At 38.2% G+C, this 13,348-nt stretch overlaps 1 protein-coding gene across 4 annotated transcripts in view; it reads left to right on the top strand.

Moving 5' to 3' along the window:
• POC1B (POC1 centriolar protein B) overlaps nucleotides 1-13,348 on the top strand; it is a 63,653-nt gene that overhangs the window by 18,528 nt on the left and 31,777 nt on the right. For all 4 annotated transcript variants that reach the window (XR_009743600.1, XM_061454653.1, XM_061454651.1 and 1 more), the window contains exon 10: nucleotides 4,722-4,805. Coding sequence is in view for 3 of the 4 variants with exons in the window: in XM_061454653.1 (XP_061310637.1) it covers nucleotides 4,722-4,805 (84 nt within the window). In the remaining variant the exon portion in view is untranslated. The remainder of the gene's footprint in view (nucleotides 1-4,721; nucleotides 4,806-13,348) is intronic.

The following is a 13,348-nucleotide window of genomic DNA, read 5'->3' on the forward strand; positions in this document are numbered from 1 at the left end:
GCTAAAATTAAACTAAGGCTAGGAAGCACCTCATTACCAATACTGAAAGGGCACATAAAGAAAACTTGATAGTTGAAGGTCAAGAAATTATTTATCAATTAGCTTTAACAGATTTCACTTTAATGTCTCTGTTTCTTCATGGCTGTAACCTTTGTAGCAGTTCACAGGCTTCAGAGTTAGCTGCTGTAGTAGTGAAAGGGCTTCATGGTTTTGTCACTTGTCATAGCAATGTTTTGGACACTTGTGGTATATTTTCAAGTCTGATTTCAGGATTTTTTTAAAAAAGGCTGCTGTGTTTAGTTTTCTGTTAACATCACATTTCCTGTAGGGTATCTTGGTCTCAAATAAGCATGTCTAGTTAGGGTGCCTTGAAGAGGGATGCAGATCCCCCAGTCACTCTGGGTGATCTATTCCATTACAGTGCAGCAACTGAAATGACACAGTTTTTCCTGTTATCTTCTCTACACTTCAGAGAAAATGCAGGACTGCTTGCTTTCTGTTTATTTTCATTTTCATGATGAGCAAGGGAAGATGATTGATCTTAACTAAACTGAAGTAACTGTTTTAAGAGACTTGGTAACATATGCAAGAGTTACAGGCAGGCAGAGGAGGCAGTTCAGATATGGCATACTTAAAAGTATACGTGACCTTTTAAAGTTTGCTACGAGCCATTACAATGTCATCAAGACACTTGAGGTTTGTTATAATACATTGCCCTGAGTTATGCTAAGCTGATTAAGTTCAGTCACCTTTATAGCAGGAATGAAGATGGATTGCCTTAGGAAAAAATTCAAAGTGATGGAATGCAAGAGGTTCAGCAGATGTACAGGCAAAACTCGAGGGAAGTGATTCTGTCTATGCTTTTTTAATTCCTAATGTTTCATGCCTCTCCAGGTTTCTTACGGCTTTTGGATAGTTACTGATTCTCTACCCCTGCTTGCCTAAATGTGGTAAGGTCCCTACTAGTCCAGGTCTTGATTCTGGGAAAATAGTATACACAAAATGGAGCTGGCTTTGCTCAGAATTTATTCAGCTAGGTTCAGAGAGATGGTTGTAGTGCTTTCACATACTGCCAATTGGAAATGTTGCTTTGAACAAAACAGCTTGCAAAAGGGCAGTAAGAATTACAGATGTCACCTGGTATTTTGTCTTCAGGGTAGTGACTGAAGCATGGAGCTTCAGTGTACTCTCACCTTTTCTCAAAACTTCTCCTGTTCACTCTTTGAAGCTATACACAGATTCATCTCTATTTTTTTTGTCTCTCCCTGCCTGCATTTTGAAGCATACTTTTATATGAAGCAAACTTTTATAAGAAATTCCTTATTTGTATCTCCTCTTCTTCAGACCAGCAGTAGCCTGAATTTTAATGCAGTCATGTTCTTGACGTATAAATCTTTACAAATGTTCTCCAACTGCACTGGGCAATGTGATTCTTGATTATTCAACTAAGTAGAGGTTTAAAGCTTAAAATCATTACAATTATTCAAACAGTTTAGAAATACAAGCAAATGACCCTGAAGGTGCCTACTTTTTTTCATTGACCATAGAAGTAATCTTAGGTGACCAGCTCAAAAAAGGTGTTTGGCAGTATGTCTAAATTTAGCTGAAATAAATCCCAGTCATTGTCTCCCTTTTAAACAGGGAGCTTTAGGAGATATTTGAAAATAATGTATGTATTTACTCAATAATGCAGTTTTAGTGCAGTATACCAAAAAAAATGTGTTCCACTTGATGCCAGCTGTATTTCTTTATTTCCTGTGTTTGTACATAATTAATCTTCCATGCACTAGAGACATCTTTAAAGTGGATTGAAGGTAGAAATAAATTTCCTTTAAAAACATAGCATTGAGGTTTGAACATATAAAGATATGTAGAGTTTCCATCTTGAGCACGAAAAGCTACTCTTGATTTAGTTTCATCTTAAAATTGTGATTTCAGCTGTAAATATCTTCTAGAGGAAGGAAACCCAAATATACACTAGGTGGCAGTAGAAATAAGAGTATACGGCTTGCTTGTCTTGAAGGCCCTTGTCTAGCACAGGGAATGGTGTTTAATCAAATTGAAAGCTAAATTTATCTTGGTATGTTTGGACAGACTATTTCACAGCAAGCTACATCACTTTCCTAGGAGATACTTTATAGGAGTCATTTAAAACTTCATTTTTTAATTTCATTAGTTCTTAGGTTTTTGATCTAACTGAAACATTTTATGAAATGCATTATAAAAGTAAAGTGAAAGGGGTGTGTGAGGTTGGATATACTTTATTAAAATCAATACAGGGATAGCTGTAGGGGCATAAAAGTTTACTTAAAGCCTGTTGCTGAGAATCACATACTTGCTTGGGCCTGCTTCTTTTGTTCCTCCCCTAGTTCTCTGTCCTAAGCAGGGATCCTAATTCCTGCATCTCACTTTTTCTTTAAATGATATATTTTGATTTTGCTCTACTTCAGTCTTTAGAAAGCTGTAATTCCTTACATGAAAGGATCTGTAGAAACCTTTCTTCAAATGTATTTTCTTGTGTGTATCAAAATGTGCTAATTATAGCATCATGTTGGAGGAAGATAACAGAAATATATCAGTTTACCAGGTAATTAAAGGAATGCTTTGAAAGAGTGTTTCTGAAAGCCTTTAATACATGACAGTTCCCTCTACCTTGCCTTTTAGTATTCTATGTTTTCTTTCTTGGTTTTTAAAGTTAAGTTTCCAACTATGTTTGGTGTATGAACCTTAGCATCACGGATTTTTGTTTGTGGAAGTAGCACTGAAGCTGTTACTGAGTGAGCAGCTTTGGCTGAGCCAGAGTTTTGACGGTCTCCAGGTGAAGTGGCAGGTACCTTCTCTGTGAAAATACAAAATAAAATGGCCCTTGTATCCAGTGAACTTTCAGCAACTAAAATATAGCCCTGTCACTAGGTAAGTGAGTTTGCTTTATTTTTTCACTTTCAAAGTTGGAATTAATGCTGTCTTGTAAGGCTGCTGTTGGATTACTGATAGAAGGTTGAAAAGAGAAAAGTTCATTTCTTTTTACTACACCAGACTTCTTGGTGATTTGAAAGTCATCTAGTACCTCTGTCAATTTTTTCAGTTTGGAAATATTATTCTTGTTATTTTATATACTCAGAAATACTCCTCAAATTCCTCATCATGCTGAGAGGGCAAATGTATTAGGCTGCGATACACCTAGGTAATACTATGGTAGTGATGTACATAAAAAAAATTTATAGGGGTGATATTCTGATACTTAAGTAAAACCATCAGATAAATAAAAGCAGCAGCTTTCTCGAACTTTATTGTCTCCTATGTTAATGTTTCACTTTCAGGAAAGGACATTAACAAAATATGGCTAAAATTAATAGATTAGCTCCTATAACCAGCAATAAATGAGTAGTCCAACTGTGATAGAAGGATTGCCAAATGGCAAATGTTGTGATGACATATTTGTTTGATCAGCCTCTGACTTTAACCCAGTAGAAAGCAGTTTTCCCTGTGTTTTTAGGAACAGCATGATTTTTGTTTGGCCCGTTAACTTATCACAGATTTCAGTATTACCTCCTACCTGTTTTCTGCAACAGAGTTTTTTTTCGAGCTATTTTGGCAATCTGAGCTGGCACATAAGAAATAAGCATGTCAATAATCTGGTTGTGAGAGATGATTTGTGGAACTTCAGTGTGAGTTGGGAATTGATTGATCTGGGCTGCTCAGTGTGTGCTCAGCTCACTTTCAGCTTTGGTGCTGATGATATACCCACACCAGTAAGGCAACTCAGGCTTCTGGGCTGGCTTGGTGCACACCTTCCTATGTATTACTGAGCCAGAGTGACTGCAACCACACTGACCCTAGCTCAGGCTGAATGGTAGTGGGATTTATAAGCTGCAGTATGAGACCATGAGTGAGGATGTGCCCTAAGTAAACTACAACAGGCAGGGGACCACTATAACATAAAGAAAGCAGTGCTGCATAGCTGTATATAGCAGCCTCCACAAGCAGAGGGCTCCTGCTGTCCTTTAACTGTAACAAGCTAATTGAGCATCGTTGCTAGAAGGCAGCTCTCAAGTCGTTACCCAGGGCAGTACATCACCTCTGCTGGGAACAGTCCTGGTGGCTGGAAGGGATAGGAAAGACAGCCTGTAACTATACCCACAAGTTATGGATGCTGGAAAGTAAAACTCAAAGGTGACTTCCAGGAGCCCTTATAGTTGTTGTGCATCTGCAAAAGCTTTCAGAAACATCTGGAAGTGACAGAGTTGGGAATTTGTTTGAATACTTCCTGTTGTTCAGCATTTCAGCAGCATCATTGACCACTCTGTTAATTGCATGGCTTCAGCCTTGGGCAGGTTTTTACTTAGTTGTCTTAGTAAATCCACTTCAAACTGGTATTTGTCACTTCATTTTTATTGATTTGTCATACAACTGAACTTGTTAATGCTCGCACCTCTTGCGGTAGGAATCCCCTGAGTTAGTTTTGGGTGATGGATCCCTATGAAGTATAAATTATATTTCTGTAATAAATGTGCATCTGGATTATCTTTATTATATGAGGGTATTTTACATAGCTTGAGGGTAGCACCCTACCTTTAGTTTTACAAATTTTAAAACCTGTTTCCAGTCCTTAGTGAACAGTGGTGCTTTAATGTAGGAAGTAGTCCTTTTTATTTCAGTCTTATTTCCCTTTATCTACAAGTGCTGAAATAATAACAATATTTATAACCTGTTTTCAACAGGTCAACCCTACCTTTGTGAGTAATACACAAGCACTTGACCCGCCTGTCATCGAAATTAGTTCCTCTTCATCTTTCAGTACTCCGGTAAGTTGCTTTCTGGAGGAGGGGAAAGATGGTATAGCTTAAACTAAAATGTTATTGGATGTGTGCTCTTTCTGTCTGTATAAACAAAATACATTTTTAAACCATTGACAACTTTTCAGAGCTCAGTATCCTAACTTCTCAGTTTAAGCGTTCCTTCACAGTTCCCAAGGCTGACCAGAAGATGGTGTAATAGCAAAGGTTTCATGTTATACTGGTCATTTTACCCATACACTAAGCAGAAATTCTAATTGTAAACCCATGCTAATTATATCTAGGCATTACTGTTAAAATTTGTGGCTTATTCTCAAACACTTTTTGTAATTCTCTCTCTCTTCCCATTATCTGCGAATAATGAGAAACCTAAAGAGTAGTTGTCTCATTGATAAAATTCCAAAGGTGATGTTTTAATTTTTCTCCTTTTAAGGACAGAAAAAAGAAACATTTTCATCACAGAATCATAGGATTAGATCCTTCTAGTGTTAGCTCTTCATATGACATTGGTATGGCATGTGGGAGGAAAGGAAGGCAATGTTTTAGCGGTAGTTTCGTAGGAGGAGAAATATGTTCTCCTGGTATGAAATCTAAAAGATGCACTGTTCTAGAATTAGGTTAAAATGAGAATTTTTCTTCTAGCTTTGAGTCTGTTCCTGTGAAGATATAAATTGTATCTTGAGCAATTTTAGTTACTATAAACGAGTTTGTGTGGCTGAAGGGTTAATACATATGAATAGGCAGAAGGCATAGTTTCTGCTATTCTATTTTGTCGTGAATGCTTTATGAAAAGGTATGTTGTTAAGGTACTTTATAAAATTCACAAAGATTATGATGTCTATGAGAAACCTTTTCAACACAAATAATTATATAATCACTTTTATTTGAGAGAGAACTTCATGTATTTTAAGGTTTAGCTGTTGTCATGTTGTGTTTTCACAATGAAAATATGGTTCCTTGTGACAGAATTTATCTTAGACTTACAGAAATCTCTTTAGTAGGCTTGACAGATAGTGGATTGTAGTGGATATAATTTATTGGCTACTTATCATGTTAAAATACTTCCTGATCTTAATACTGATGACAGAATTAAATGTACAGTTATACTGTAATTCTCTATTACATATCTATAAATTTGCCAGTCATTTTTATCTCCTTCATTAATTCTCTTGTTAAGAGAGTAATTTATAAATCTTTGTGTCCAGAACTCATAGTACAAATAACTTGACCCACTAGAGAAAACGTCCTTTTGATGGCTGGCTGGCTTTGAGTTTTCATTACAAGAATGTTGCTTCAAAATTCATGCCTTTTGACTGTGTCAGTAATCACTACCTCTTTTTTCTTTTCTTTCATTATCTTAGTCTCCTGTTCTCCATTGATTCTTACCTTTCTGCACCTCAACATTCACCATCTGCATCGTTTTCCATCTAGCAACATTTCTGTGTACTTGTTACTCAGACTGCAGCCTTAAGGACTATGGCTCTGTCTGACACGCCACCATTGACACAAATCCAGAAACCATTTGCATGTTTTCTCTGCTACTAGCATCCTTCCTCTCCCATAGTAAAGAACAGGTACATCAACTTTGCCAACCTATCTGCCAGATTTCCTCTTGATACTGTTGTCCGCACTTTGATGGATACTATGTGCATTATTTGTCTGTGTGTGTGTGTGTTCTGTTCAATCCTCCTCTAACTCGAGTTTACCAACTTCTAATTCATTTTCCTTCCCCATCCCTCTCCCTGATTCCAGACCCCTTGGGTTGCTCTTTTTATACTGGTTATCAAAGACAGTATCACTCTATGCTTCCCCCTACACCCCTCCCAAATTGTCAAGACCCATCTTAAAGCTGCCTACAACTTTTTGGTCTTATTTCTACTGGAAGAGCACTGTTCACATGATTAAAAATCTTTCTTTAATCAGGTTGCCAGGTTAATTATCTATACCTGCTTACTCTTTTTGAAGTGTTTTGTTCAAGCTGAAGCCGTTCTTCTCCCCTTCTGACATGTACAGAGAAAAAAATGCACTCTACACTTAGGTATCTTTAAGGGTTCTTGTTCTATATCTATTTCTCACGGTTGTGACACAGCAGGGCCCTAAGGGTTATTTACAAAATACTTTGGCAAGTCCCTGGACCACTGGAAGCAGCTAATAAACAGGTTTAATTTTTCTTCTGAAGAAGAGAGATACAGCCTTTCTCAGATCACTGTCTCAAGTACTCAAAAGACCAGCTTCTCTGGGACAACTAACTACAGTGAAGCTTTTGAACATCTGTGATGAGTTCCCTAAAGCTCCCTGCAATCTCTTCAGGGAGATTGGAAGTCTGTACAAAACCTTTATAAAGTTTTGTTGAATGACTATCAAAATTCCTAGTGGTAAGTGTGCAAACTCCCATAGATCTCAAGCTACTCTTGGGAATGGGAGAAAGTGTTCTCCCTATTGAGAATATCTTCCTCAGCTATTGAAACTGTGTCCTGTACTACTGGTCATAGGAAATATGCTATTACTGCCCTTAAGATGACTTGTGACAGAGCAGAAAGGTATTCCTTTTCTTCCCTTCTCTAAAGATTTGTTAATAAAAATGATAGAGCAGTATAGATTGAGAGGGATGTCTGGAGTGATTTCATCTAATCCCCCCATTAAAGCAAAGACAACTTGGATCAGGTTCCTAAAGGCCTTGTCAGGTTCATTTGCTAATATGTGTATGAATGGAGATTCTACCACGTCTCTTGGCAGTTTGCTCTAGTGTTTGACTGGTGAAAATGGTTTTTGGGTTTTTTTCATAATATGTAGCTAGAATTTCCCATGTTCCAGCATGCCTGTTGCCTCTAATTCTATCACAGTGGTCCTCTAACAAGTGTCTGGCTCTGTCTTCTCTCTATCCACCCATTAGATGTTTGAGATGCAGTAAAATCTCTCTGTATTCTTCCTTCTTAAGGCTGAATAAACCCGATTCTCTGCTTTTTCTTGTATATCATGTGTTCCAGCCCCCTCACCGTCTTGTTTGCCCTCTGCTGGACTCCCTCCAGGATGTCAGTGTCTCCTGCACTGAGAAGCCCAAAACAGGACGAACAACTGCAGATAATTAGGGTGCAGCTCAGTATCACTGTCATCTCTTCGTGATAACAGTCTGCCTGAAGATTTGAAAAACAAATATTTAAACATTCAACAGTCTTGATTCTTTATTGTGAATTCAAAATATATGTTTAGATATTTTCTTAGCAAATCATTTTTATTTTGAGCTTTATCTGTTTGAGGAAATACTGGTATTATCTCTTCCTTCCACTCCTCCTTTTCAAGGAATTTTAATTTATTGCTTCATCAAACCCAACAGTCCGTGACAACTTCCACATTTAAAAAGCCTGCTTATGTGAGGTTTTTAAATTTACTTGCATTTTCTTGCTTCAGAGATTAAGCCAAGACATGCAGGTATGGATGTTCTCATAAGGCTTTTGCTAGCAAACCCTTAAATTATTAAACTCCCTGAACTCTAAACACCTTATCTTTCCAGCTTGTGTTCTAACTTAAAGCTGTAAGGCCAGTTCTTTTTGAACATGGTGAAAAAACAATTTTCATGTAATATTCACACTGAGGCACCTTCTTTTGTAAACTTAGTGAAGCAAATGTGGTAAATGGGCTGGTGGAAAAACTTCAGTGTAATTGTCAGTATGGAGCTGCTTTCTTCTGGACTGTAATACATAAACATTAAGAATTACTGTCTGTATTGTTACTGTCAGGAAAATAGCTTTGAACTTGATTCATTTATTTAGTTCTTGTATATGTTACTGAAACCAGTATAAAGACAAGCTATAAATGCTTAACTAACAGGTATTTGTGTAATGTCCTGACTTTTCTAACGGTCAGAGCCTTCATATGTGTTGCAGTTATTAAAAATGAGGTGTATTGTAGCCTTTTACACTCTGAAAATGTTCACTGAATTGGGGTCAAGGTTTGGGGGCTGGGTGTTGTATTTCTTTCTCCTTTCTATTTCGCAGCTGACTCTGAAAGCTTTAGTGCCTCTCTGTGTCAAGCAGCTTAATATTGCCTTTGTTTTCTGAACTATTGAAAAGGAAAAATTGGAACTCTTTGTTTCCCTTTGGGACTATTTCCTCCTGTTTCATTCTCTGATTTTACTTTTAGTTTTGAGGGAGGTTGGGTTTTTTCAAGTCTGTAAGGCAATACATCTGTAACGTCTGGTCCCTGATAAGCTGTTGGTAACAAGGGAAAGTTGATGATGTCTCAGTAGTTTTTACTGACAGCAGCAGGAAATCACTGTAGAGGCTCTCTAATGTTCCATCCCCTGACCTTGCTCATGTAAACAGGATTTGGAAGAAGCAAAGCAATGTACTGTAATCTGGAAGTCAGAATGTCTGCACTTTTTGGGAGATGTTTGCTGTTCTTTCTCTTCCAACGCTAGTTAACACTGAAAAAAAGACATGTTTATTGTTCATTTACAGTGCGATTTCTACAAAGTTAAGACTGGATTAATTATTGGAAGGGGAAAGATAAGGATTGTTCCTGTTTGGAGCCAAAGGACCATGCTATGTTTTAAAACAGAAAAATCTCCTCTCCCCCGCTCAACTTGTAAAATATGTTAAAGCAAATAAGAGCATGTGCAACTTTTATTTCTCAGTGTAATACACTGTTAGTTTACTGCATTTGTAGTGGTGTCTTGATACAAGTAGACATATCTGTACTCTCAATTTATCCTATACACACTTCTTCACCAGTATGTATTTCAGGGTTTAGGTATTTCTGACACCAGTTTTTCTGCCTTTGAGTACAACCAAAAAACCCCAAAACCCCTAATCTAAAAAGCACCTTATATATTTTGCAAAGACAGCAATTATGAATGCAAAATCTGCATCTGTTCTTCCATTTCTGTATACATGAAGTCTTACACAACTACTGATTTACATCCTTTCTTGGCTCCAGCCTTACATGGAAATAAATACCAACTGTCTTCAGTGAAGTTAAGGGGAGGGGAAAAGGAAGAAAGGAAAGAATAGGAATATTATACACAGATCATCTCCTCTGGGGCCCAAGTCTTAATTCAGAGGGGGAACAGCCAGTAGAATAAAACTCATATGGTACTTCACTGTGCATAATGGCTGCCCTTACTGCTTGTCACAGTTCATCCAAAAGCACAACAGCTTTCTGTAGTTCATGGATATCAGGTTTTCTTGGGACCTCAGACATTTAGCCTTTCACTTCAGCTCTGCTCACTGCATGATATTCATGCATTTTTCTCTACCAAAGGAAAGTTCTGGCGCTATCTCTTTGAGAGGAAGACTGGAATCATTGTCCTCCAAGAAAAAGAGAAAAATGTCCTGCTTGTGTTCCTTGTCCAAAACTCAATTGCCAATTAGAGTGAGCTCTGTATTGAGAAGTGATTGCACCAGTAGAAGGGCTTTGATAAAAATTGACAGGTCCCAGCATCTCCCATCACCTCACCTTCCTTGTTCTCAGATAGAGAAGTAAGAAAGGCCACTCCCTGAATAGCTATAGACTTTTTTCCATATACTGCCGTTGTTCTTATTACAAGTAAACGCATATTTGAATGAACTGCCAATTCCATGAGCTGAACTCCAGATCACAAACATGGAATGAAATTAGGGAATAATGTGTAGGTATCCTGTTTCTCCAAAGTATCCAAGATAAAACTGTCTGTACCTTTTCCATCGATTAGCAAAACTCTCAAACAGGCTCTGAATCTCTGATGCTAGGTCTTGAAAAACACAGAATAAATGCTATAATAGAGGAACTCGGAAGTGTTCAGTGCAGCTGAAGAAAAAGAATTTGTAAACTCTGCTTTTTTGTGTTTACGAATGAATCCTTCTTTCTGTCCGGTCTTGCTCTTGGACAAGCAATTTCTGATGTTATCGTGGCTGACAGCCCCCTCCAGGCAGACCTTCCCCACTTCTTGCAAGCTATGCATGTACAGTGTATGGGGCTGGGGGAAGAAGATAGGCTGCCTTCTCCCCACAGCTCTGCAGGTAAATGTTCAGCTGATCTCAGGGCAGGAAAGCCTCCTATGTTTCCTAAAGGCTACCACTGTCTCTACCACGAAGCAGTAGAGACAGCATTTCTGTTGCCTACTTATGGACCTTCCAAAAAATACATGGTGTATCTGAACAAAATAGCTCATTTTCTGTCACAAGTGCCAAAAGGGCTTTTGGTATATTGAACAGTGGATTTCGAAACTTGTATTTTGACCCTCTATGGAGGTGCAGGCATGTTTAAAAAGATTTGTGTACCTAATCTTAAAAGCAATATGCTTTGACACCACCAGCATCAAATAACACTTAAAGATCAGATACATGAAGGTGAACACAACATTTATAATAAAAGAAGTATATGATCCAAACGGCCCTTGTGTTTTGCAGTGACGCTATTCTAACACAGCGTGTAACTGCTGGTTTACAAGGAGAGAACAGGAAATGTGTTGTGCCGCTACATAATTGGGTAATAATACATGTCTTGATGTTCCTTAATAGGCTTCATTATCTTCTTTGAGTGAACTGGAGCTTGAGAGAGAGTCAAGCTTTTCATTGGAGACAGAATTCTGAATTTGGGCACTAGAGAGTGCAAGAATATAATATTTCCTATGCTATTTTTAGCCTGCTTTCCTGAGGAAATGTACCTTATGAGATTGTACTGTTTATTTGTCTGTCTCTATCCTATCTCCCTAATACTATTTTAATCAAATTGCTTGTGGGATTTTTTATTTTCTCTTTTGTAACCAAGTTTGGAAATGAGTTAGTAGAATAAGGAAACGTAGTGCTGCACTAAACAAAAAGCCAGTGGGATTTGACACAGGCTAGTTACTGGTAACTTGTCCTGTAAGAGTGTCAGAGCACATACAGAGGAAGCTTGAGTTGGTATGGGACATGAAACTCAGGAGACGGACCTAACAGGAAACTAAATCTGTGCACACAGAGTGCCAGTTTAGTTATATTGCTTTGGCCTATAGTGACACTGTGGGCAACTATCCTATGAAAACAGGCTGAGAGAGTTGTTCAGCATGGAGAAGAGAAGGCTCTGGGGAGACATCATAGCAGCTTCCAGTACCTAAGGGGGGCCTACAGGAAAAGTGGAGAGGGACTTTTTACAAGGGCATGTAGTGACGGGACAAGGGCAGATGGCTTTAAACTGTAAGAGAGTAGATTAGTAGATTTTAAATACTATGAAGGTGGTGAGACGCTGGCACAGGTTGGCCAGAGAAGTTGTGGCTGCCCCATCCCTGGCAGTGTTCAAGGCCAGGTTGGATGGGGCTTGGAACAACCTGGTCTAGTGGAAGGTGTCCCTGCCCATGGCAGAGGGTTTAGAACTGGGTGATCTTTAAGGTCCTTTCCAACCAAACCATTCTGTGATTAAATCAACACTATTAACAGATGCCACCTCTAGACTGCTGGTACTGTTTTGTAAGATAACTAGCTCTTGTAGATGACTTTCAGAACTGGAAGTATTTTACTTTGCTAGGGTCTTAGTCATGGCAACAGTGCAGTACTTCAGGAATGCTTTTCAAGTTGATCCATCTGTATATTTTCCTTTATCAAATCAGCATATTTCTGGGAACTAGAGGGATGGAAGTTCCAGGTATTATTTTTCTTTAAACTTCCTGAGATACTTGTATGAGTACGCTCTGACCTTGTCTGCCCAAGCAGTGTTTTCCCCTGCTCCAGCTGGGAATCTAAGCTGTATTCACAGTTCTCACAGCTGATTCTGTGGCATGCAGAAAATGCCCGACAGCTATCAGCCCACACATCCAATAACAACTGGTTCCTTCCTCTTCCTGGGGAAGAGTAACATCCTCTGAGAAGAAACGTCCCCCGAGGAATGCAGGAACAGCAGCAAGCCTTTCACACAGGAAATTACTAATATAGCACTTGTAGAAAAGTGTTTCTGTCACTTGGATTGTCAGCCTGTAATGAGCTTCCTGCTGACCTAGATGATGATTTACTACTGATCTAAATGCCATTTGTGAGTCATTTAGCTTAATGGAAGTTAATGAAGTTAGCATTCAGTAGCTCTGTTACCCTGTAAGCACCTGCCTTAACTTTTTTCTTGCAGGAGAACAAGTTAAGTTTTGCACTTCTTAGTGTTCACAGAACTTTAATAATAATTATGAGACTGCACATTTTGTGGGACTGAGAAAAAAGGGAATATTTAGTTCATAGTGTGTGACTCTATCAGGGAAGGTTGTAAGCCTTTATTTTTGTTTATCTTAAGTTGGATAATGAAGCTGAGCTACAAATCGAGCATGTCAGAAAACAAGATGCTAAAGCAAAAATACTGCCCTTCAGTTACCCTTTGTTCTTAAATACTACTGGAGCCTAAGTTTAGCACAGCATGCTTGCAACTGTGTGGTAGAGCCCTGAATATAGAGTGAAATATAGATATATATATCTAAGCCATATGTTATTCAAAATGGTTAATGAGAGCTTGTTAGGAAAGCAAACACTTTAATACTGTTTAAATCTTTTCTTATTTTTCCTAAATGACAGTTCTTGAACGAGGACTAGCAAATTCTATTTATCACTTAGATTAAA

The sequence above is a fragment of the Pezoporus flaviventris genome, unplaced genomic scaffold, assembly GCF_033815535.1.
Source record: "Pezoporus flaviventris isolate CSIRO_AGI_PZ_B2104156 unplaced genomic scaffold, CSIRO_AGI_Pfla_v1 ptg000016l, whole genome shotgun sequence".
Classification (NCBI taxonomy): domain Eukaryota; kingdom Metazoa; phylum Chordata; class Aves; order Psittaciformes; family Psittacidae; genus Pezoporus; species Pezoporus flaviventris.